The 27,934-nt window shown below is 35.4% G+C and overlaps 1 protein-coding gene across 2 annotated transcripts in view; it reads right to left on the bottom strand.

The window, feature by feature from the left end:
* cdkal1 (CDK5 regulatory subunit associated protein 1-like 1) overlaps nt 1-27,934 on the bottom strand; it is a 417,958-nt gene that overhangs the window by 345,924 nt on the left and 44,100 nt on the right. For both annotated transcript variants that reach the window (XM_015357729.2, XM_015357728.2), the window contains exon 4: nt 6,575-6,659. In XM_015357729.2, the coding sequence (XP_015213215.1) occupies nt 6,575-6,659 (85 nt within the window). The remainder of the gene's footprint in view (nt 1-6,574; nt 6,660-27,934) is intronic.

Genomic DNA, 27,934 nt, shown 5'->3' with positions numbered 1-27,934 from the left:
TCAGATTATCCAGTAGCCCACCAGCAAGTGTATCGATAAGGAAAAATGCAGTCCCATTTCAGGATACAAGATACAAAACACCCGACTTGAATTTAACTTTCCACTTCAGCCATTCTTCTCATGCTCTTATAATAATTAAATTTTACTTTGTTAAACTTTTAAACAACATTTAAGGTGAGAGGCAGCCTGTTAAACATGTACTGTTTCTAAGTACTGTATATCAGCAATTAATGTTAGATCTATAGCCACTGCCCTCTACTGGAATCACAAAGAATTTCCAACTGTGAATGCTCCCAAAAAGCCGAGGACTGTTTCCACATGGTTAAAGTGCAACACATGAGGTTTTAAGACCTTAACACATTTCTCTGAGTGCTTTTAAAAATTTTAACAGAATAAGCCAATGATGTGTTTCATACTCTTATGATTGTTGATATCAAATGGTTTCAGCTTCTCAGGGAGACAGCAAGACAGTGTTAACTGTCAAAATCCTTTATCCTGCTCTTGTCATCAAAACTCTTCTTAATGTAGTCAAGACATTTGACCAACATCAAACACTGTACACTAAATACTGAAATAGATCTGGTAGCCAATAATGCTGATCACTCCATCATGAAAATTGATTAGCATTTCCTCGTGCAGTACTTGAATCTGAAGTACCTTATCTAATATGCAGCATAGCCCAGATATAAGATCAACAGGACTAGTTTTTAACAGGGCTCTTGTCCAGGCTCCTTTTAAAAATGCGTGGGTTTCATCTGGATCAGAGATGCAGTCTGGTACATAATGTTCTCTTTCATTATCTTGGTAATTGTGTGTAGGGCTCTCATGTTTACGGTCTTTCTGAGCTCTCTATTTTATTCTGATTCTGAACCTGAACAGCTGGGTGCAGTTCTAGCAGCATCAGCAGAGGCAGCAATGAACTTCAATAGTTCTAACATAACTGCACAATACAAAATATTCTATCCTGAAATCTCTTTCATGGTTCTATAAACTCAGTTATATAAAGAAATTTCCTTTAACCAAGGACAGTGCCACTAAAAGGTGGAATTTTTGAAAGTACTATAGATACACATATACACCATAGATAAGAATGTCTGCGTTCATGTCAGTGACTGTACCTTCGATTTTTGCATTAAGGAGAACTTTGACAAGGATATTCAAGATACACGAACTGATTGAAATATTGGAACACAATAGTGATTCATGAATAAGAATGGAAACAATTCAGATCATGAGGTCACAAAATGACTACTAGTCACATACTAAATATGTTTAATACATAGCTGCCATATAAGCATCAACAATTAGAACAGGAATTTAAACATGAAAAAGATCGTCCGACATACTGCTACAGGACATTAATCAGGACTGCATTTTTTGCTGTGCATATTTCCATTCAATCATTAGGCCTTATTGTGTCTTCCACATACATGGTGAAGTGGCACATGATTCCTCCAGGAAAAAAGGAAGACAACTGCACACTACTGCAATCTAGATTTTGGTAATAATGTTCCAGACCTTTGCAGGTAAATTTTCTCCCTTCTTCAAAATATAGATCTTGAATCGTGGGGGATTAGTCTAAATTAAAACTAATGCTCTATACATTTGCAAGTTAACAAACAATTTTGAACTGTGCAAGAAACACTGGAAAATACATAATATATCATATCAGACCATAGAGAGTTTGTATCTTTTTGAGGGCATTGTGTTTCTTTTTAAACTTTATCTTTTACAAATCAAAAACCATCAGGTCATTACTTACCACTGCACCAGAGCATAAGGTGAAACTTTGAAAAAGCAGATATACAGTAGATATAGAGAACTCTCTCAATCTTAATAACAAAGAATAATCAGTGGTCTTCTTTGTTGTAATATACTGTACCATAATGACATACCTTAGTATACATACTTATAACACAAGCACGTATCTTAATACAAAGTGGAGGAATGAGTATCTCACTCTCACTGCAGAGTAATAGGCTATGACAGAAGACTGTAAAAGGTTACAAGTCATTTAGACAGTACTGTTTATCTTTAAATAAAGAAATGTCTTTAAAGAAGTGTTTTAGCAAGTCAGCTAAGAAGCGGAATATAATATAGTATAACAAAACACTGATGGTCAAATATCAATATAAACCTAGTATAAGATATTTTGATGACAGGATAAATTGAAAGAAGAAATATATGGCAAAGGTAGTGATGGTACTTACAGTCTATAGGTTTAACACTGAATAACCTCGATTTTAAAAGTAAAATGCTCTTCTACGTAGAAATCAATGTCTGAAGTATATGTTTTGTTCAAGATGTGATTGATCAGTTTGCTAGAAAAAAACATTAATTGTCCTTATATCACTTTTTTTTTTATCTTTCATGCATGCAAGAACTTTACCTATTGGTGAGAATCCCTTAAGTGTTTTGTGATGGGACACACAATGAAAACAATTTTCAACTGTTTAAAGGTCACAAATGGAAACATCTTCATAGGATAAATAGAAAGGCTGGTGAATATTTGGACATGAAAGAGGAACCTTCTGTTTGGCAAAGTCAGGGAGGAGTCTGGAGCATATAAAAGAGCTTTCAGACAGACAACGGGAATGCTGATGAGAGACTGGTAGAGAGTGGAAGCTGTACTTCTGTGAATTGCCACTGCTGTCTGTTGTTTTTGTTCTTACTTTGTTGAAAACTTGTTTAATAAGGTTTGGGAAGTGCTGCCATTTGCCTCCTGGATAAAAGCAGAACCTGCACACAGCGCAGCACGCAGCAGTCAGTAGATTTCTGACACCAGATTTGAGGATGTTTATTTCATTCTGTTGAGACACGGCATATTTATTTAGTATGTAAAAGGAAGTAACTACTTATCAACTGCTGCACATCAGACTAATAGACAGCAATGACAATCACAGTTCAAATAAGTAAGCTGAAGTGTGTCTGGTGGAAGAAGTAAGACATACAGCTGAATACAGCATTAATTGCATTTGCATTAGAGCAGGATGTTTTGTGATCTGTTGTGGAGCTGCTCTTTATGGAAATTCTATTCAAAGTATTGAACTGAGCATTTCTGAAAAGGTCCTATTATTCCTAAGAATTCAATATTATTTGCATATTCATCAGGATTAAGAAGATTGCACAGCTTAGTTTTAAGTCAATTTGTATTACTCGTGAGATGCAAAAGAATGTACAAAAATATCAAAATCTTTGATTAAAAAACTGAAAACCCTTGAAACTCCCATTTCATTAAAGCTACAAAATGTTTAACTTTAAACAAATTCAGATAGTAATTTCCTGATGGCCTTTTCAGCAACTTAACTATCAAATCTAAATGTAATGTTTGTAGGTTTTATGTTGCAATATTCAGCTTCTTATTTTATTCTTCTACTTTCAAGAAATGTTTTGCTTGGCTGTCTGCAATCAAATTAAGGCACAAAATATTTTTTATTACTACAGCATATGATGAAAAATAAATCACTTTACGATAATTTTCTGCAGTCAGTTAGAATCTCTTATTTGATAACATATTCCATATAATGTTGAGGAAAGTTAATTGCAACTTTTATGACACTGTCCCATGCATGGAAGCAGTTTGACAATATTATTAAAGTGTATCACATTCATCAAGATTGTCTTCAGTGTACAAATTAAAGATTTGTTTCAGAATAAGACAGTTAGCATCACTGTTTTGGATAACAAAAACACAATATTTTTAATTCAACAATAAACTAGACAAATGATCAGTAATCGCAAGAACAAAGGGGTCTCAAGGGTCAATTTAAAATATCTGCAAACTAAATTGCTAATAATTAGTTTGATGTTAAATTCATAAATATCACAAAGGTCACAATAAAAAAAATACTTCAGTTCTATAGCAGGTGTATTTTGTCTTGTGACAGATTCTACAACAAATGCAAACCACAAATAATAATAATTATAAAAACAATTTAAATACCTCAAATGGATCGAAGATGACAGATTATTTATTACACGAAAGTATCTTTTCATTAAAATAAAGTGTTTTAATTTCCAATTTGAATGAACAATGGGGAAGGGGGGGGGCAGACTGAACCATTATATAACAGCATTATCATTCAGAGATTTCACTTTTATTTGTTTATGTAAGCAACACCACCAAAAGGACAACATTTGGTCCATCTAGTTTATTTTATGGCTAGAAAACGCAGGGTATTGGATTCAACAAGATGGCTAGGTTGCTTGTTCCAGACTCCTGCATCTCTTTATGTAAAGATGTGCTGTCTGTTCTGAGATTTAAATGCACTTCCACGTGTTTTTCACAGTTCAAATGGAATATTTTGTTAATACCTTTTAAGATTTTGAATTTTGCACTTGAATCCTGTAGCCTTTTAGCCATCTCTGCTCAAGTTCAAAAAGATTCAGCTGATTCCTTTAAGCATGGAAATTATCTGGTCCCTCTTCTCTGGACTGATTCCTGCGACGCAATATCTTTTTCTCTAATTTGATGACCAAACTTTTAAACGAGAATTTAAACAATTTTAAATGAGAGTCCACTAGTGCATTGTACTGTTTTACGGTAACATCTTTTGATTTTAATTTTACACTTTTAACTACATATCAATTTGCTTTTCTATTTTATTTCCACAATATCTAGAAGAACATTATGTTATCACAGAAAGCAAATGATTTTTCGTCCTGCATGTATTGGTTTTATTTTTGATACCCACACGTATCAAAATACTGTGTTAAACTGCTGTGTCAAAGTGCTGTTTTAGAGATAAGATAAGGTACTTTCCAAAGATATGAAAGGGTTAAAACCCCTACACAGACCTTAAGTTCTATAAATCATCGCTGTTTCAGGGGAGCAATACCATTTCGCTCCCACTGCTCAACTTTCCTCAGTGTCTCCTTGTGACCCCCCGCCTCTTGCATGAAAGGCATATTTCACCTTCGTGTGTGCCCAGATGAAAGAAAAATAATAAAAATGCAAAACAGTTTCTGGTTTAATCTGACAGTTTTTATGCAAATGAGGTAGTGTTCTCTGCTCTCAAAGGAATGCATGCTGCCATCCGAACATTTTAATAATTTACATAGGAAATAGTTGAAAATAAGCAGTGTACAAAAACATAATCAAATTACCCTAGTGTGAATAAGGAGTTCAAGGGGATTTAATACACATCGCAGCTGTTGTATGGTAGCCATGTGGAACAAGACAAATGAAAACCACGCCCTCTTGCCTTTGGTTGTCCTGCCATACAGGAGATCAAACACTTTGTGTTGGAGACCAAAAGGCAAGATGAAAACTCTGTCTGGAAAACGAAGCACTTCATTAACCTACTAGAACATTTCAATTCTAAAGAAATGGAATCGGAGTCTGACTTTAAATTTAAAATGTCTGCTGCCTGATATGTTTGAATGAAAGACAAACAGTACAGGACTCATTAGGAGTCTCTCCCTTTTTTATTATGACATCAAGAAGGCAGTGAAAAAGGAGGCCATAGAGTTTAAGAAGCCAGGATTGTTAGTAGCCCAGAAACTTGCTTCCAGACAATAGCAAACAGGTAATATTTTTTTAGCTTTTTTGGCATTTTCAGAAGAATTGCCCAATTAAACAAAATATACTCAGTCTTCAATCAAACATTCAAAATAAAGCATTCTTCTCGTGATAGCCTTCTCCTGTGGGGTGAAATTTTATGTGTTATGAAAACTGAATATGTGTGCGTTAAATCTATAATAAAAGAAAACATCCATCAAATTATACATATATATACCAGCTGAGGAAGCAATCTGTAACTTTTCCATCAGTACAGAAATAAAAGACGTAATGGTTTAGTCTGTTTTTTCATGTCTGTGTTTAACAACTTTGGTTTTGCAGTCTCAAAAAAATCTTTTATGGTGAATCAAGATTAAAAACCCTCCAAGTTGAGCTACTCCTACTTTATTATTTTGCTGTGATTATATTTACTACATGCAAATATGAATACGGACTAAATTTGTCACTCAGCAAGAGCTTACTGAGAACTACAGGCTTTTAGGGGTGCCTCACACTGAAATGCAGTAAAAACAGTCGTGTTTTGTGGAAAAAAGAGGCCACTCATTTCCTCCCTCTCACCCAGCTCTATCAGCTTGCACCAGTCCCTTCTGTGTCTGCCTTGAAGGCAAAGTAATCCTGATGAAGATTAATGGAATCAGATTGGAAGTGACAGGTTTTAGACAAAAATCAGAATTGCCTCAGGCTGCATCCTCTCAGTTTAATTAGTCACTTAATGATCAGTAAAAATAAAAGCAAAATGACACCCTTATTAACAGTGTACCTGAATATTAAGTCTCTCATCTATGCATGTTCTTTTGAATTTATGGAAGGCTTCTTATGAGAAACATAAATCATTACCAAATCCAGCTTACTGTGGATAAAAAAAAAATGTATACTTTAGTTGAGGGCCTTGCACTTCTAAAACCACACACATTCAAAGAGCAATGCATTCTGCATTGTTTTCCAAAGCTTGAGTCATCGTAAACCACTGAGCAGCATTATCCTTTCTAATAACTAGTGACCGTCATTCTGACAAAAAGGAAACCATTCTCTTTAAAGGGCTGGAGGTCTTACTTGATTGAGTTTCTGAAATGGTCTTCTGCTGGGTTTTTCACGGTGCAGCTGTTCAGAAGCCACAAGTCAGCCTCAGATGGATTCTCTAGAGAAGGGGAGAAGACAGAAGTTATGCATTAGAAAAATCAGAGCTCACACCAGGAGCTGGCCCATTCCACACACCATAAATATTGTATTTCACTGCTTACTACAATTAATTGTCTCTCACACCCCCATACAAAATGACTCTGTTCAAGAAAGCCAAGATGCACTCCTAGGCTTCACAAACTCAAGGGGATTGGAAAGGACTCTGCTGAAATTATGCTGAAGAAGGGGTTGTCACACTGCGTAACAAATGTGTATATAAATACTAGGCCAAGATCCAGTTTACTGCTGTTTCCTATCCCTTCCTGCATGTTGAACTAAATATTTTAGTTACTATCCATTACCAAGCCTCACTGAAGCATTCAGGAACTACCCTACACTCCTTAAAACTAAATATAAAATGTCAGTCAACACTGTGCTTTAAGAACAAGCTCCCTATTTCTAAGATAATAAAGAGTTTGCCAAAGTTCTGCAGACAGGTCCGGGCCGCCACAAGTACAGCTCACACAAGAGCAGACCCTAGTGCTGTGTGGCAGCATCGGTTTTAGCTAAAAACAGAAGAGAGATAATTCTCTCTTGAAAATTCAGAACCCCCAAAGGAATATATTTTGCAGAGATTTATTGGTGCAAAAAATAATATAATCCAACAAGTATACTGGAAACGTAAGCAGTTCTATTCAAGATTATTCAAGAACTAAACTATCCGATAGCAGTTCAGGATATCAATTTATTCCAAATAACAGTTACTTAGGTCTTTGAAGCATTATCGAAGTGATTGAGCTACTGAAATACAAACACAGGGTTTCTCACTTTTGATACACAAATGAACAGTAAATAAGCAGACTGATCTTGAACACTTTTCATTCTAAAAAACACATTTTATTAATAAATGTAAAACTTCTAAAAGAGGAAAAAAACAAATGACAAAAAATGTGAAATTGAACAACAAGCATTATTCTAGCTCAAAAGCTTTTTAAATGTATATTTGTGTCAAATGTTAAAGTGGCAGATCTCATAATCACTGTTAACACACCTTTTGAGCAATTGATTTTATCTTTTGTTATGATGATTATTTCCTCCCCTTGATTACTTGAACCTCTGAAACATATCATTTAGCTGACCCAGTTCAGTGGTCTCTGCTTGTAATATGAAAGCAGATGTTCTTTCATGGTTCCTCAGTAACTCAAAACAGCCAAAGGCAAATGCACTATGTTAAGTATATACGAGATGTCATGATGAGACTCAATTACAAAACCAAGCCCTTAAAATGTGGTCTTTCGTCATTGACTGAGCATTTTCTTTGCACAGCATTGACAAGGCCTTCACCCATGCTAAAAACAGCCCTCAGAACATCAGCCTTAGAATTTCTATACCTAGAACAGCATTCCACTGTGCTTCAGTCCTAACACTTTATTTCCAAAGTCATCAATCAAAACTTCTCCATTTTACAGAATGACCTTTCAACTGGAACCTTTTGCCCAGACACACTAATCATCTCACACTGCCAAACACCTAATCCACAAAGCCTTCTTTTTTACAGTTCCCTTAAGCACCTACAGCTGCCATCCATGCCAGGCAATTTTTGTTGCACCCAAGCTACTGTTAGCTGCAAATACATAGGCAATAACACATACATGGCTCCTATGGCTATTTCAGGATCACCCAAAGGGCATCACGTTTGCTCGGAAATCTCACTTACTGCATCTCTTGGAGAAAGCATCCTGCCATTTAGACTGACAAAACAGAAAGAAGACTGGCCAACTGTTATAGGGAACACATCACAGCAGTGGGGATCTCTTTAATCAGGTTAGTTACCTATTTTATTTCTCCAGGCCATAATTACAGTGATCTTTCTGTCTTTATCATTTGACAGGAATTTAATGGATCCCACACCAAAAATGGATCAGAAGACAAATTTCAGGAATCCCAGATCTCTGGCAGACTGCAGGTACATATCTTCAGGCCTCACAGCAAAGTGTCCCAGTGGAAACAGTTTAGAAGCCTGGTGTAGATAGAGCCTCAGTTGTTTCTCAGTGTGCAGTTTATGTAGTGCTGTGTTTGAGACACAGAACATGTAGAATAATGTAATGTAATGTAATGTTTCTTTATTAGCCCTATACAATTTCTTGCATTAGGAATTCGTCTTTTTCGCATACCCCAGCTTTTCTCCATGAGACACAGATACACAGACAGGGAGAGAAGCTTGGGGTCAGAGCGAAGGGTCAGCCATCGTACGTCGCCCCTGGAGCAGTTGGGGTTAAGGTCCTTGCTCAGGGGCCCAAGGGAGTAGGATTCCTCTGCTGACCGCGGGATTTGAACCGGCAACCTTCCAGCCACAGGCACAGATCCTTAGCCACAGAGCCACCGCTCCGCCCTGTCAGCTGAGCTGATTCTGACAGTGTGGCTGAGTCCTATAGAACCAGTTCCTTTGTCTCTTTAATCTACTGTAGTGTGCTCTCCACAAGAGTGTAGCTCTTCTTAGCAATTATAGACACTGTGGCAGAGCAGCCTATGAAGGGGCTGGTATTACAGCGCAACTTCCAGCAGAAGCTACCAAACTCCTCTTCTTGGTGTAAAGAGACACACAGGATGATGAACTTTTAATTATGTAGAATCTGCATGGAAGTTGTTAAAGCACTTTGTTAATTTGGGATTTTGATTGGTATTTAAAGGGCTTGGTCAGTCATAGTAGTGTATGGAATTTATCTGAATGCTCATTTCTTTGTTGAAACAACTACAAATTCTGTAGAAAAGCCTTCTGCACTAGCTTGAGCTGTCAACCTGGTTCCCATATTCCACCAGCAATTCACAACTGAAATATTACTATCTTCCCTACTTCCCTTGGAATTTGTCAGATAACCATCTCTTTAGCCCCCTCTTCACGTCGCCTACTCATTTTCACACTAGCATTCTTTTGTCCTTCAGACCCCATCCCTGTGCCTCATTACAGTTTCAATTTCTCCCACAATCCCACACATGCTTAAGGAATCCTCCATGAATATAAGGCAGATTTGTCTTCACTTTCTTTTCAGTGTGGAATTAATTTCTAACTGCTTACAGAATTGAATGTTACCACACTAATATTAAGAGTGATTTTATACCATGAACCATTCAACTACTTGCAATAGTACCTATATACAGGTCCAATTCTTACCTACAGGTGAAAAAGACTCTCATAAATCCTTCATAAGGTATCAAAATACCCTATGAAACATTCACTCTTATAAGAGTGAATAAATCAGTGAGTTCAAAGCTTCAACTACGGTCTGGAAACATAATACTACAAACCCTAATAGCAACAACTCTATTTAAAAACATCTACTGTATATACAATCTGAACAGCATTATTATTATACAGCAGAGGTGGTGAAACATGGCCCTGCAGAGCCACAGGTCAAGGAGGTCTTATAGATTATGCCCCTTAAAGCATAAACTTGTAAAGATTGATAAGCCGATCAAGATTCAAGCTTCATTTGACTTAATTAAATCAGTTATGGCCAACTGTGGTTCTTAAGAGCTACAAGGTAAAGGTATTTCATTTCACATGGTCTCTAAACCATTTAACTGAAAATATCATCTGCTTAAGTGGTAAAAGCAAAATAGTTCTAAGCATTTAGATGTTGATTATTTAAGGGTGATCCATAAAGCTTGGTGGACTGTGATTCACCAGGACCAGGGATTCCCACAAGCGCAATATTGCAACTAATAACTGTGGTGCAAATTATTAATGAGCAACTATTAAAAGCAAGTGCTTTTAGGAATAGCGATATCCATGTTTAAACAACTTTTCTACCTTCCTATACAACATAAGATGTGTAAACAAAATGTGCTTTAAACATTGAAAAACTAATTTGTCACCATAAAAGGCTGAAGCACTGAAATTTAGAGATTGAAGAATAAAATATGATCCAATTTTTAAAAGAAAAAAGAAAAAATACTAAGAAATCCTCTTAGATGAAGCTAAGAGTGTGGGGCAGTGCTCTGAGCCAAGGAGTGTCAGCACTGTCCCAAGGCAGTAAGGTAAAAGCTGCTCCTGTTTTTGTTTCTGCATGGGGCATTACAGAACACTTGGCACTGTCAGTACAGCTGTGTTCCCCAGCACACATTACCCCCTCATCTGGCAGCTGCACAATCTGAGTCAAAAAACAACAGTGCCTGTGGGAGGACAGCCATTCCAGCAACACCAGGGGTTTCCACAGCAAAATGTAGGTTAATGTACGCTGCCAAAGATTCAGTGTGCCCTGCCAAACCATGTCGCATGCAGACTGCCATCTCAGCTGTTCAAAGTCATCTTCTTCTCTGTGGAACAACCGATGTGAAAAAATATATCTATCTGCTGTACTTACAGCATAGAGCCAGTTTGGAATTCAGCACCACAAAATCAGTCTGAAATAAACTGCTTACATGAGCAAAATTTAAGGAATAGGTTATAGATTCAAAATTGCTGTGGCATACTGTACATGTTATAACAGATTAGACAACACAATGAAAACTGTGAAAGGAAAAATATCCAATTCTTAAAAACGACTAAATGGAAATAGTAATAGGAACAGGGTACTGTATATTGTATCTAAATAAATTGAATTCATTACAAAATTAAATTGTATCTAAATGAAAATGGTGTAAAATTTTTAGAAATGTTTCTAAATTACACACTGATATATATTTTTTGATAATTATATGATAGCGATATGAGAGTTAAACACATTCTACCCATGTTAACGAGGGTTTCTTCCAGGTGCTTGAGTTTCCTCCTATAGTCCAAAGACATATTGTTGGATAATTGGCTTCTGGAAGAATGGTGTCAGTACTGTATGTGCATGTTTGTGTCTTTGTGTGCCCTGTGATGGACTGGCATCCCATCTTGGATGTGCCCATTGCTTGCTGGAACAGGCTCCAGCTCCCCTGTATTGAACAGAGCAGTTAAAAAACAGATGAATGGACGGACATTGATAATTCAGGTATATGTACAAATGTGACAATTCATTCAGGTTACCTAGACTGTAATCTTTGTAAATAAACACTTTCTTTAGTCCAGATGATAGGCTATTCATATTTCAATCACATACCTTTTATAAAAAAGTAACACCAGCCAGCGCTGTTCAATTCATTAGTAGGTTATCAAAACTAAAATTCAGCTGATGTCAAGAGCAAATTTACTGCACAATAAAGCTTCACCCTGCAGTTCCCCATCCGATTATGAGCAGCCACAGAGAAGAGAGCCCACTGCTTTCTAAACAGAGCTGGTAGACACAGCATCAGGAAGGATTCTCACTCGGACAGAAAAGAAACTGAACTTCATATAAAAACCAGCATTAGGATTTTAAGATTTAACAAAGATACTAAACCTTAACATATCCAAGTGTATCGATATATAGCATCATCAAAAAAAACATTTTTCTCCAAATTTCTTTATTTAATCCTCAAACGGACATGTTACAGTGCCCAATGTAAAAGTCTGACTTTATCAGATGCACACATTGTACTTTAAGCTAAATACATATTTACACTACAGGACCTGATTTTATGGTTTGCACCTTTGCAAGACAGCTTTTGCATGTATGCATTATGCTTTGCTTAGTATTTTATTCACTGTATATTGCTTCTCTTTTAACCTACTTTATAAAACAAAACATCCACAAAGACATTTAAAGGTTATTTTTTAAAAAGAAGCCTAAAGGTTACACATATACAAAGCATTAAACTACTGAATGTCATTTTTCACATTCCAGAAAACAGCAGCTGTTCTACTGAAAAGGTTTTAAAAATGAAGTACACCACTGCTTTTGTGGATCCTATACTGAACACATGTAAAAGCAATCTTTCAACACCCACGTCATACTCACCAAGAGAACAGCACATTCAGACAATGTTATCAACAGTTAAATTGAAAAAGTTCATTTCAAAATGTCAAGAGTCAGTCTCCACTTATTTTAAGGTTTCTGTAATTTTGACTATGTTGTTTGTTTTAGGAAGGAAATAAAAGACTGCAGAAGAGAGAAGATTGGTCTAGCCTGAGGGTACTGCACAAAACTGAGGATACACAGATGAAGCCAAGAATACAGGGAAGGCTGAGGAGCGAGCTGGGGTGAAGGGATTTGTGCTGTTGAGGGTAGACCACAGAAGGATATGAGCAGGAAGAAACTAACAAGAATCCAAAGTATCATGAAAAGGAAGTCAGAGAAAGCAGGCGTCTGCAAGAAGCTTTGTGGGCAGTCAGATTTCATAAACACTGAAATGCATTGCCAAGAGAATGACAACAGCAAGGCAAGCCATAAAACACTTTTTGAAAGATTAATAGTTTTTTATTATTGTGAGTACATATTCCTCTAAGTGTCACTGAAGTTTACTTTCAGCAAAACCCTTCCATAAATTAGCATATAATCCTGTTAAGGATTATTTCAATTCCTTTTTTCAAAAACGAGGACGACTTAAGTGGAAAGAAACGGATTCAGAGAACAGGCAGAGAAAAGCATAATTTGAATATCCCCACAAATCCCTGCCAGTGTGTTTGACTGTGTCATATCATTCACCAATTCTGTAGATTCATTTGTGTGCAGCACTCTTTAAAATAACTGTAAGACGGGTGTCTTGCACTGTGCTTAACCTTTCTTTTCCACACAGCACAAGTTTACATATGGAATATTGTAACTTACAGAAAACCCCCAAATATGCAAGTCTAATTCTAAACCTCTCAACAAAATGTCTTCTATAACACAATGAGTTTGTATTGTTATGGGTCTTACAATTAACCTAAATTGTGACATGAAGCGAACTTGAACTTTGGCCTGCAGAAATGGTGAACACACCCGTCTCAGAGAAAAGGGAAATTCAGGTCCGATGTAGCAGTTGACTGAGTAGTTAAATCCTGCACAGGTCATGGACAAAGCAGGGATGTAGTTAACTATTCCTGAGGTAAGATAAGTGAATCAGCGATCCAAAAATTCTAGAAAAGGGTGGTCAGCACAGCCTCGTTTATTATGCAAACATACAGGAAGAAAACAAAAACAAACTGTGAATTTACCTTTCAGAAGCAAGTGAACTAGGGACATGGGAATTTACACAGCATTCAGTTAAAAAGTTAACCATCAAGTGGTTATTACTCAGGGCTTTATCTGATTCACTTATACACTCCTGCACAACTGGTAATTGTCAAACTGCCCTTAACTGAACACAGACTGAGAATCATATACTCTAAAGGCAACAAAGGAGAAAAACATGCTGGGGCCCTATAGCCACTTATCAACTTCATCATCTGCATCAACATAGCTGTTAAGAGAGACCTTTAAATATAACGTAGGAAATGCCACTCTGCTTATTTCTCTAAAACAGGACAGATCCTTAGACTTTCACACCATCTGATAGACAAAGCCTTAAGGGCATAAACTTAAATATGAAGTAACTACTGCTTCTTGTCGATATTACACAAAAACCCAAGTTTAAAGTAAACTGCTGTACTTACACATGAAAAGGCTGGAAATGAATGATATTATCACGTTTTACTACGAATAAAACAAAAGAGGACAAAAAATGTACACTGCAACGTCAGGGGCCGATTATAAATTTTATTTGAGGCTGCATTTACAAGTGCCTGACTATATATGTCATTTAAATAAATGGCATATATTGCATTAAGCTTAGTCTATGACTAACAAATGGTGAGAGGGTTTTTTGAATAAATTATTCAACTACTTGGTTGTATTATACTTAATTTAACGTAAAATGTTATTCTTAAATTATAACATTTAAAATGAAAAACAATAGTTTCCCCCTTATAACTACATTTGCTCAATACTACTCCTTTAAGCTCTACATAAATAAAATATCACTTAAATATAATACATTTTATAATAAACAATACCTAATATATGAACCTATTATCTGATACACATTTGGTGGCTTTAAAGTCACTTAGTAGACTCTTACTTTAAAAGATTAAAGTATTAGCTAGTACAACACAGACATGTTCTAGAAAGGTGTCTGTTCAAATCATTGAGAACACCCTAAATACCAACACTGAAGAGCTGACTAACACACTTAAACTGCTTAAAGATACATTCTAATATATTTTTATCCCCAAGTTTGATCCAACAAGAGTTTGATTTTAATGTAAAAATTTACTCCACATTAGGAGACATTATAGAAAATACTTATTTCTTTCAGAAGAATAATTCAAGACTTTGGTTGTTTCAGGAAATCAGCTAGTATAAAACTTGAAAATCCATTTTCCAATGCAGAAGAAAAAGGAATTGAACCAACAATGGGTGCTGAAACCCCAGTCACTGTGCTGTTTCTAGATCACCCATGGCCCTGGTGAGTTCAACATTACAGAGCACATTCGAGCAGGGAGCTGCGTCAGCAAGGTCACCAGAAGAAGGCTCCACAGCCAAAATATTATGTTTCTTTTCTTTACCTTTCAGGGTGGAATGACCCTTTACCTGTTCCATTACAGAACACATCCTAGAGCTAATTAACCATATCTCAGTATTCATTCAATGTGAAATACATGGTCAGACTGCAATCAAGTATTGGTATGGCAAAACGAGTACGTTACACAAATCAATTTTAATTACTACCACAAACTTTATCTTTTCTGCCATAAGTCATTAGTGTGAAAGTAGGTGGGGTGCCATGTATAATTAGTCTGAAGAGGAACAATTTATTTGTTATGTTAGGAAAAAAAGAGGAACAGTTTTCTTCTGGTGAAACATTAAAAAAAATCAACATGTTGAAGAGCAAATAGATTAGAAAAATATTAGACAGGAAAGTCCCAAGCCAGTGTCACATTACTGGTCTTTAACCCTCATCCCTTTAGAAGTGGCCACAAGAAAGTCAGGTTTAGACAACAGCATGAAGTCAACAGTCTCTGGCAAAGGATCTGGTTTTCCAGGGGAATTTCACAAAGACACAACACATTGTTGTATTAACAATAATTAACCTTGAGAAATACTCCAGCCAAAAAACACATTATTAATAGAAGTACAAACAGAAAATATTTAGTCAGTTAAGGAAAGTGCAGTATTATTTAGGCCCCTGCAGATTGCCTGTAGATTGTAACACTGTTCAATGTTCTAAGTTAAATTATCCACAAAAATAAACATGCCATGTTATGATATTTTTTAGCATGGGTACAATTACCATTCATTGCTGTTACTGCTTTCTCCTCTGTCAAACAAAGCAATGACTTGCTTTTGAACTTTGAATGAATACTGATGCTGCAGAACATTTTTTAAAATTCATCTTAAAAAATTCAATCAGTATTATCACTAATCCAAAAATATAAGCCTGCTTATACATAATAGGTGGTGGGAATACAATAATCTGGATGAGATAAGATCAAGCATGCTGAGAAGCAGGAAAAAAATCAATAATAAATTCAGAAAAAAATAAAGTAAATATGTAAGTCAAAACTGAATGCAAATTAAATCCAAAGGGAATCCAAAAAGTATAGTTTTCTTTCTGTAAGATAATCAAGAAATTCAGTTACCAGTGTGCACATAAAATACATTTTTTATGTCTTTAAAAAACAACTTCCCACCTGTCTCCAGATACCACAGCTCTCTATTCTGCAAGGGCAGCTTGCGCATGCCTAAGTATAAAGGCTTTCCAATCAATGGGAAAAAACACACATGGCTCTTCACAGCAGAGACAGCTGAATTAGTGCTAATTCAAAGCCCCTGCCTAAGGTACGGTATGCTTCCCCTTAACGTCTGGCTGCTGCGACCCCAAACATATCATATCATCTGTCAGAATAGATTTTCCCCCCTAGTATTGCTAGGGAAAAACAAGAAAATGAAAGAACCATGTTAAGGCATAAGCTACTTGCTGCCAAAAATGCAGTGGTTTTAAACTTCACTAGTTCATTTTAATTGGACCATTTCCTTTATCACATTGTGTGGGTTGATGTGTATATTTTGAAGTATTAATTATTTGATTTTTCTGACAGTGAAAGTAGCTGCAATAATAGGATGATGCTAATAACATACTGTAATAATGTATCAGAATTGCCATGAAAAAAAAGAAACATTACTAAAAAAAATCAGATCATTAATACAGACATATCTGTACAATGTTATTGTATAATTGCTCAAAATTATATATAACTGATTTGTGTTCTATTTCTTTCCTGGTGGAGTCACTAATCCCTAAACAAATTTCAATTATTTAAAAACAAAACATCCACATAATGGAGAGGTGTTGAAACATACCACACAAATGTGTTTTTGATGAAACTATCTGGCATAAACTTACAGTTTAATTGACTGATAAGCAAGGAACCAGACAAAAAAAACTGTTATTTAGAAAATTGGCTTGACACACTACACTGTCCTCAAATGTTCTGAAAAACTACACACAGAGGGTCTGCCAACAATGCAAAACAAACTAAGGCTAAAATGTTAAGCCATATGGAAATAAAACTACTTTCAATGCTAATACTATAATTTAAACTAATCAGAACTGAGATCCAGAAAGACTCCCCCATTTAACATATAGACAATTTGAGTTTTTTGGTCATTTGTAATTACACTGAGTGTCATGTTCTTGAAAAACTTTTTTACAGCCAACCACTCAAAGACACTAATATAGCGCAAGTTTTATGTTCTTACTACCCATAACAAAGAAGATTTCTGGTAAGACCCTGGCCAAAGGAGGATTACATCATAGTCCAGCACTGTAAACAACAGGAGCTGGTGTTAGTTGTGCTCATGAGTCACCCTTCAGTTTTCTTTTCTGTCTTTCTCTGAAGGATAACTGATGATATTGTAAAGCAAGGAGGCTAGTCCAAACCTCCTCGGGACTTTCAGATCACGAGAAACCAATAACGGATCCTCTTTATCTCACAGGCTCACTAATCGACAAAGACTGACAGCATAGCAAGGAATCTTTAAGAATTTCCTCCATTCGCTTATTTAGATGACTGCTACCACACATGCAAAAAAGGAGCAATGAAGACAAAATACAAGCATTCCCTAATACATCCACTTTAAAAATGTGAAACAAGAACCCAAGAAAATAAGATGAAACTTTTTAGAAGTATATTTAAAACCAAGACTGTCAGGCACTCTCATTTCAGTTTATGTGCTTATATGTGCCTTGTCAGGGTATTCATTTTTTCATATTACAAGAACAACAGTAAAAAGCAGCTTATTTTTAAACCTGCAATTTCTGAGCTCAATCTACACTCTTGAGCGTTAATGTTATCTTTTCCAAGAACTGTGTGTTCTAAAGATCAGAGAAATTACTTAATTTTGGACAAAACAATGATTACGCTAGGACTTTTTCTATATATTATTATATATAGACTCAATGACTAAGTGCAGCAAGTTTACAAAGTTACAATCAGAAAATTCCGCTATAAAAATATCATAACATGTTATTTAGCCAACATGAAGATAAATTTGTCATGCTGCTTAAGAGGATTTGTTTCTGCTGTTGGCGAATCCATATGACATATTTCTCCAATATCACTTACAAAGGCATCTTCATTCTCAATAAGCAGAGTATAATGGTTTGTTTCTGTTGTTCTTTCCTGATTATAACTAGACTGGACGTTCAACATGTTTAGTCAGCCGATCGCTTGTGCCCGAATCAACTCTCACTAAAGATGTGCCACCCAATAACAAACACTTTCATCTTCCTTTATTTATCCAGGTAAGTCAGTTGAGAACAAATTTTCTTTTACGATAACCTGGCTCAGCTCATTTAGGTATTACTTTACCACAGGTCCCTGGCAAATACTCATCTATCAGCCCCGATGATAGCAAAAAATGCCTGTTTGCTAATTCATGTCCCACAAAGTGTTTTAGCCCTTCAGAAATGGGGCAAATATGTTATTTTCAATATGAATCCTGAAGCCGTTTTGTGAGATTATTAAATCAGACTGCCAAGTATGAGATGGTTATAGAGCTGCATATCAACAGTCAGTTCAATTATCATCACACCTAAGCAAATTGAAAGTGGTATCTCCTCTACTTAAGAAGCTACAAGCACTTAAAAGCCACTCATACATTTTCTAATTTTAAGGAACATTAGGGCTATGGCTATCTGGTACAGAAGTATTCATGAACTACTGACTTTATGAATATATTTCTTACATCCTCAAGTACAGAAGCTGCAGCATTACAGACTAAGGACATGGTCCCCAGAATCACTTAATAATGACATGAATTTCAAGTATAACTGATCCCATAAAAAAGGAGGTGCATTTCAGCAAATCTTCATCAAATTGAAATAGTTGACCTTGTTTCATACCAGACTTCTTTGTCAACTGTACAAAATAGAAGCAAATCAAGGTTTTGAGGCAGAAAGCTATGTCTGAGCTCACACAGACTGACCTTTAATTTAAAAGATATCTCAGATGCACGCTTTATGTTTACAACAAAACAAGGGATATGAAAGGTGTGATATTGCTTTAAGACGGCATCTTTGGGTGGGAGGAGAAGATGGCATAATGGGGATATTAATATTTCAATATCTTGCAGATCCTATCTGTCAGCTTTATTTTTCCTTTCATGAAGCCCAATTCGAGGAGAGAATATTCAGGAAAAGTTAAGTCACCTGCCACCACTTTCATGACAAGCTGTCAGGTCAGACTATGCTGGGATACATCCACCAGTATCTCAAACATTCAGTTCTGTCATTACGTTTTACCTGTTACTGTACTTGTTATTGGCATATACACACACAGGAATTTAACACTCCACTAGGAACACTTCCATTACAATTTTCTTGGTCTCTTCAGGATTGGTATTTCATTCAAGCATAAAAGTCTGAGTCAAAAGACTAATTACAAATGTAGCCTAAGGAAAGGAATAAGTATGAAATGTCTGAAATGCAATCTGTATAAGTTATATTCAGTGGCACACACATATTGAACTCTCTTTGAATTCAAAGAAATTTCAAATATATTAAAGTTTAGTCTATTGTGATCAAACTATCATTACCTAATGTCATCACTAGGATAAAAGAATGTCTGTTTTAGGGGCAGACTGTTTAAAGTCTTAGATTTTGGAATAATTCAGGAAACAGTATTCATATAAAATAGGCTGTCAATAAAGATGACATTTTATGAAGTGCAATGCCTTACAGTAAATGAAAATCTGTTCTCAACTGACTTATCTGGTTAAATAAAGGATTATTGCCATAGTGCCATAGAGCTGTGAACAAATTAAAAACTTTCCATCTACTTTAGAAAGAACAATAATTACAAAGACATTCAGGAACTGACAAGCAAAAATATATATTTCTTATTTTAAGATCCCCATCTACAATTTATGATTCTTGTTTTGCACATATTCAATAGATGGCATATTTATACAAAAGCATGCAGAGAGATACTGATGTTCAAAATCTAAGTTTTACATCCTCAAAATCAAGGAGTGATTTTGCAGTATTATAGACTGAGGGCAGAATCCCATTCAATTATGTTTAATAAAGTGGTGAATTCTTCCTTCTTAAAAGGCTTTTTAGAATTTTGCACAAAATTTCCAATACACGTATTTACAAGAATATATATATATCCTAAATATTATTTTGTATGCATTATTTTTTTGCATATGTCTGCCCTACAAGAAAAATCAAATTCTTATCAAACACCTGATTTTGAACTGAATTTGGGTTTGATAAAGATGGTGGCATTAGTGTAACTAAACAAAGAATTAGGACTTCCTGAGGTACACAAGAAACTATACCCCATGTATAAAAGTTTTATAAATCATTTATAACAGTACAGGCTACTTCTAATTTTGAAAACAATGTTGCCTGTATAGATATAAACTGTCATTTCTCTTTAGACCTACCACACAAATGTGGCTAAAACAAAGGAAAGAAGGAGGGATAACTCGCATAACTCGCTTTCAGGTCCAAACACAATACTAAAAGGTACTAAACTATCTGTGGCAAAGGCTCAGCACATCTACCAGAAGAAAGAACCCAGCTTCTGGGGCCATGAGTTTCTGTCCTGCACCACTAACCAGGATAAATATGGGAACCACTGTTTATAACAAGGGCACACTAGGCTCAGAAATGGGGTTAGTGTCCTCCCAGCAGTGGAGACAGAGAGGGAAGATATTAATACCAAGGAAGGACATCTACAAGAAAGGACATTTGTTTCAGTCAGAGGTCACAAAAAAGTAACTCTGCGGTAACACTAACTCCATTTTTTATATCATATTAAGCAGAATATATTAGAGACAGAAATACATAGTACAACCAAACTATCTTCACAAAAAAGTAAAAATCATCCAATGACACATATTCTAACTAAAAGCAGTAGTTAAAATGGTATACTAACAGTTTACCGAACATTTGCTGCTCTTATTATATTGCTGTAAATGTACACCATATTGCTAATTACCCAGTGTTGAAATGTTTGCCAATCAACTCCACTATACTTTTTCCTGTCCTTGTTATTATTATCAGGCTGAAACAAATGTTAATGTATTTTATAGACACAAGAATAATAATAATTGCTTACACTTTTTTTCTGGACACTCCACTCAAAGCTCTTTACAGGTAATGGGGACTCCCCTCCACCACCACCAATGTGCAGCATCCACCTGGACAATGAATGTCCATTATTAATTACAAGGCTAATGTGATATATAGCACATAACAGATGTGACTGTGTGACTACTTTCTGTACTATTCCGTTAATCATGGGGGGGCTCAATTGGTCAAATGTATTTAAACAATATGTGTCTAAAATCACTATGCTGTATTTAATTACTGTATAGCATCTATAATTTAACAACAAAAGCTAATATATATATATCATTTAATATATATTTATACATTTAAAAACTACTAAGATGTTAGAAGATGAAAAATTAAGATGTTATAATGTTAGCACAGAAAAGTATGTACTTTTATTGGAACTTTTTTTCCATATCATCATTATAAAGAATGATGTGTGGGCATAGAATACTAGTGCTTTAGCCCACCATGCCTTAAACAGGACTCAAAATACATAATTGTTAAGAATTCACACAGGGATAAATAACCATCTTTTTCAAATTGTTCAGAACTGAAATGAATTTCTCATTAATGCAGAGATACATTGAGAACAATGTCAAATGTTTGTAGTTCATTACTGAATAAGAAGCCCTGTTATATATGAGGATCCACTGTGGGTAAATGCTCTTCACCTGCTTCAATTAAAAGGAGATGCAATTGGACAAGATCAATGCTATTTAGTTCACTTTCTAAAGACCGTGCTGTAAAAAACTTTCAATAAAGTACTGGTCATCAGAATAGGCAGGTATTTTAAGAACTGCATATGTTATCATTGCCTTTTTTATAGATCCTTAAAAAATGTGTTGGTTATTAAAATAAAATATTATGTCTCCTAGAAAATTTTATCTTACCAGTTTGTTTACACATTGGTGATTTTACCACTACAGTAGGGTCTTGGCATTTGTGAGGGATCAGTGCAGATATTCAACACAAATAGGCAATTTTGCATATAACCAAGTCCACCCATCCCTATACTGCTGCATAATTTACAACCGTATATAGCATGTATGATTGAAAGAAATATATAACCCGCCTTTGTATGATAATTTAAGTGCTAATGCATTGGTTTTCAGTTATTTTAAATAGCATTGATCAACTAAAACAAACAGCAATCACAGCTACAATAAATACAAATTCCTCAGTGTACAAAGGACACCTGCATTTTCTCTCTCTGCCTTAACAGCTAATATCTTGCTCCATGATTAGGACGCCACACTGTAATGAAAAGAGCAATAAAACTGTCAGTGAGCCAGTAAAGTTGTCTCCAGTCTGTCATTTCCCAAACCACCAACACTGACCCAGGCGTGTTTGTTACTATCTACAAACAGGACCACGTTGAGATGCAGATGCTGGGTAGTGGATACTTGGGCAGGGGGCAGGAAAAAACTCACTAGCCAAATTCTAGTTTGCTGCATGGCTAATCTGGAAATTGAGCTTAATCTTCAGCTCGGTTTAATACCGCTCTACTCTTCTTTCATTCAAGAACCCATCAGCCAGACCAAATAGCAAATAAGAGAATTTGCCTAATAAAATCACAGATGTGAATTAAAATGACATTTTGGATAGAATAACCTCAGTGTATGGTTAGACGTACATATATATAGTACAAATAGCGCAGTTCCTTACATTAATGAAACAAAAACCATCAAATTGGAAAACTTAGATGGTTAAATATGGTGTTTCTTGTTTCTTTTGCTTTCAAGTCAGTCATACTAAACTAAACCCTAGCTCAATGAGTAAATCAAAAACACAAGAGATTGCATTGTATATGAAACTCCACCAAACATAAATAAATTAGTTAATTAATGTAAAACTGTTCACATATAGTGTACTGTTCATACACATATCCACACATCTCTGAAGCACAGATAACCTACAGTATAAGGCATAAGAATAAACTAAGTTAGTAACATAATCCATTTTTGTTTCTGTTTACTGCATTATACATGATCAGACTTGGTAAAAGTTTAGCTATAAGAATCACAGCAACTGGTGCCCCACTGAGGCAAGTTTAGGCCAGTCAGATCTAATGGAAGGATTCACACACACAAACACAACCATTTCAAACTCAAACTACACTAAAACATGAGAAGAATCTACATGTATACAAAATAGTAATTTTCTGGTTCAAAAAGTTCTTATCAATGACCTTAAAACAGTAACACTTCCTTTCAGTTATATTTATTTGTTGGGCTCTGTCTAGTATACGTTTTCAGAAAAAATCTGAACAAATGCTTAGAATGGAGTAGAATTTTAGGATTTAAGAGAAAAGTAAAAGTTTATTGAAACTCAAATAAGTCAAAATTGGTGCAAATCAGTAATAAATTTTGCCATGTGTGTTTCCCCTTTTCTCTTAATATTACTTTCTTTCCACATGACCATTAAAAATTTATCACACACACTAATCCACTGGGAATATCACTCACTTCAAACCCTTCAGAAGAAAATGGCCATGCAAGTCTCAGATTCAAGTATCCTGTGGACACACTGGCAAAATCTAAAATATTCCATTAAAGGGTACTATGATGACACAATAAGTAAAATTATTCCACAGAACTTAAATTCATTACCATGTTTTTGTTTATTTAATAGCATGTATGGTATTATGTTTTATTCATATGCAGTATAAAGGTGTTGCACTTTATTGTTGTAATGTTGTAGATTTGACAAGAATTCCTAACCTTCAGTCCTGAAGAATATGGATTTGAGATCAGCTTTTATCATGTTGAATACATGTCTTGTCAAAACATTCACATTACCATACTTATATGTATGATACTTTATTAAATCCACTTTATTATATCATTCTTATATCCTCCTGAAGAGGAAAAGGTAACATCTGTCTAATTCTGTCACTAGACAGAAAGACAAGATGTCCTGTCAATAGATGGATATAACGAACTACTCAGGACCCATTTTAAAACCACATCTTTATTCATGTTCATCATTATATGTTGTGTATATCCTTTTCTGCCTATTTTTACGTATTCTTCAGCAAAGACCAACTATTATTTTCACAATCTTAAGTGCCATGAAACATTTTAAAGAGTTTTTGAAACTCAAATATCAGTACTCTAGACCACAGAAGTGCCCACATTTTCATTAAGCCAATTGCAGATGCTTGAGAGAGTCAGATGAAAGTAGTCTCAAATTAATAGGGTTAAATGGAGTAGACTGATTTGATATCTCTCTCCTGCTCTGCAAACAGGGCCTCGTTCAGATATTTTAAAATGTATTAAATCTTGATGCTGTGAAAGAAAAAAAATATTCATCATCTATAATTTACTTGAGTAATTAGTCCAACTTCATTTTTCTTTCTTATTTTTACCCCCAATTCAATAGCACATCCACTACCACTGTTATTCTGTTAGTTCCCCATTTGAAAATGCTTAACTCTGACTCAATACAGCACAACATTAATTTGTTTACATGATATACTACACTGTATATTGTTAAAAAAACCCTGTGTTGCATAAATATTTTCTGTAGACTGGAACCTTTATATCCCAGAAGATTTTAACAAACACAACACATAGAGATGCGTGCTTGATCTATTAAGATGGAGAGCTTGGGGAGTTCCAATGGTCCAAACAAGAGAATGTTTTTCTTTAATCCGTCCTGGGGTATTGATTAAATGTGTACTCATTACATCTTTGTGAAGCACTTAAAGTGTTTTTTGCAATCAATCACAAAATACAGAAACAAAAAAAGGATATTGCTTCAAAGAAATTGAAACTTAATAAATATTCTATGTCATTCTATGTCTCCTGTCATTCTAATGGTTCATATAGACTACACAGAATAGTTTTCTTTAACCTCCTCACACCCGAGGAAGGTTGAATATCCAAAACGTATTTCTTTCTACTTTCGAGCATGGAATTAACCTCTTCTTGCTCCTTTGCATCCTGTGTGCAGATGCAGCTCAGCATTCAAAACTCTTTATTAACATTACTATTTATCTTTAAAAATCATTTTAATCATTGGTTCTTAGTGGTCGGCACTGCAAAAATATGCCAATTCTTCTTGCATCAAGTAATGAGATGTAGGACTTTGCAAAATAATGGCACAATGACAAACATTTTCTCCTGTAAAACCGCTGTTCCCCAAAAAACACCCATCAGTAAATACAGTATCTTGTGCAAGAAAACATTAATGCATAGCAATAAAAGTTCTCACACACTTGTACAGTAGGTAAAAAGGTTTTTCAAAAAAGGATAGTAATATAAAGACTTAATATAACATATATGCATTAACTGTACTTTAATGGTTCACACTGATGGTCAATTGATAGATTTTTCATTTTCTTTTTTACTTAACATTCAGTCTTCCCACTCCTGCTTCGTGATTCCATGAAGAACAGAGTACGGTATATGAATCAATAGTGTATGAAAGCCTTTCATCACCACTTTTCTGCCACACCACTTCCCCCTGTGACCCTAACAATGGGATCCTGACATGCTATTACAGTACAGAGGTCTATTCAGCCTAAGCCTCATCACACACCGGCACATTATAGCACAAGGAAACAAACCTCACAAACTGCAAAGTGTTATGTACTAAGGCTACAAATGTAAAGAAGTAATTTGCCCAGTCTGACTGCTAGTAATTTGCAGTTTAGGTGAACCGCAATAAAACAAGTCTTTAAAAATATATCTTAGTACCATGTTCCACATTCCCATGACCACCTGTTTAAAGAAGTGCCTCCCATTCTCAATTTTAAATAGGCAACACATCCAATTATTACCAATACCGCATTTCCGTAGAAAAGACGGGTAACTTCGCCAAAGGGAGACCACTTACCGGGAATTTTCTAACAGCACTGACCATTTTTCCATAGAATGGTATAAAAAATGTTTGAACAATAATTCAATGATGACTACCATAGTGAGAAGGTTTGCTTCTAACTTGTTCATTTACAGTAAGTAGTTTTCCACTTCTGAATACAAGATGAAACTTAATATAAATTACTGTGCAAAACTAGAAGCAAACAACTGAAGTGGAAAATATTTATTTTCAACTCTGAAAACATCTAGATTGTTATTCTTCGAGGGGAATAAATGGGTGAATCCACTGCATGATAAAATTGAGCACATTCACAGAGATTATGAGACAACATTGATTTTAATGTGTTATGAACCGGGCCGTTTACATTTACAGGACATGGCAGTAAAATATTACTATCTAGGAGAATTGTATTAAAGTTGGAGCTTGGGTTAAAAAAATCTAAGCACAATAAAAGACTTTTGTCTATCTCCACAAAAACATACATATATGGATATACTCACATCTTATTTTGTGTTTCAGAATTTTTACAATCTAAAACTAATTTCTTTTTATATGAAGATTATGTGAATATCAACATTTACTTCATGTTGCACTTTGGTATAAAAAGGCAATAATGTTGGGACAAAAGAATACAGCACAAGGACAGTATGTATAGTAGGGAGAGAATGTATAATATAACATTCAAAAGAAGCAAATTTCTAAAAGATAGTCCTGAAGTGCGAATCACAAGTTTTTTTCTAGGGCTTCTGTTGATAGTATTATTACTTTATTTGGACTTACATTTGTATGCAATTTATCTGAATCCACACTTTTCCAGTAACAAGTCCACGGCCCTACCCTACTGTCTCGCTTAAACTAACAATCCATAAGAAAGTGGGCACTAAGATCTTTATATTTCTTAATCACTAAATAATGAAGATAATGGCCGTTTTAAAAATCAGTCTTAACAGGTTGGAAACACAGACCCCTATGATAATATTTCAATCAGTGAGGCAGTTAAGGCGATTAATGGTTGAAATGATGTATTGTATCAATGAAAGCTGGGCTGAATGAAAATGTCCATCTGCAAAAGGTTAAGCAGAACTGAAAAGAGAAATTAAAAACAGGAAATAAACAGATGTTCAGAGAGTAGTGATGAAATAGCCACCATTTGGAATGAAAAACACTCTAAACACTACAAGATGGATACTGACAGCACAGCAGATTGAGATATTGCTCTGCACTGTAACTGACAAAAACTCTCATTCAACAACGGCTGACTCCGGGCAAAATAGCGACACACAAGATTGATACATTATGTTATTAATATTATATAGCAACCAAAAGCATTTTGAATTCATTACCTTGAGTGGGAAAAGTAGAACACACAGCAAGTGAAATAAATGGAGCAATTTTAGAGGAACAGGACCAAAAGCAATGAATCTGAGTAGAACCTCTGTTTTGACTTAAGAAATCAAACTATGCATAATTTGAAAAACCCTTCCAAATTTTCACAAAAACATATAGAAAACATTTGTTTAAAATGTGTTAATTTAAAATCACACTGTAATACACTGAGTGGCAAATTTCTAAGGTACATCTACCTAATGGCAAGTTAGCCCCCTATTTGCAGAACAACTTGAATTAATCGGGGCACAGACTCAACAAGGTGTTGATGGTGCGGCACAGGGATGCTGGCCCATGTCGATTCCAATGTGTCCTATAGTTGTTGCAAATTAGTTGGCAGTGGATCTCTACTCCATACAGCTCATTCTATCTGATCCCAGAGATGCTCGTTTGGGTTGAGATTTGACGATTGGGGAGGCCACTGCATTAAGCTGAATTTATTGTCATGTTTCTGGAACCATCCCAGGTCTTTCCTAGCCTTGTGGCGTGGAGCAATATCCTGTTGAAAAAGCCCATTCGCAGGTGGATACACTACTGCCATGAAGGGATGCACCAGATCGGCAACCGTGTTCAGATGTCCTGTGGCAAAAG

The sequence above is a fragment of the Lepisosteus oculatus genome, chromosome 10 (assembly GCF_040954835.1).
Source record: "Lepisosteus oculatus isolate fLepOcu1 chromosome 10, fLepOcu1.hap2, whole genome shotgun sequence".
Taxonomy (NCBI): Eukaryota; Metazoa; Chordata; class Actinopteri; order Semionotiformes; family Lepisosteidae; genus Lepisosteus; species Lepisosteus oculatus.
This window is presented reverse-complemented; position numbering and strand designations above follow the sequence as displayed.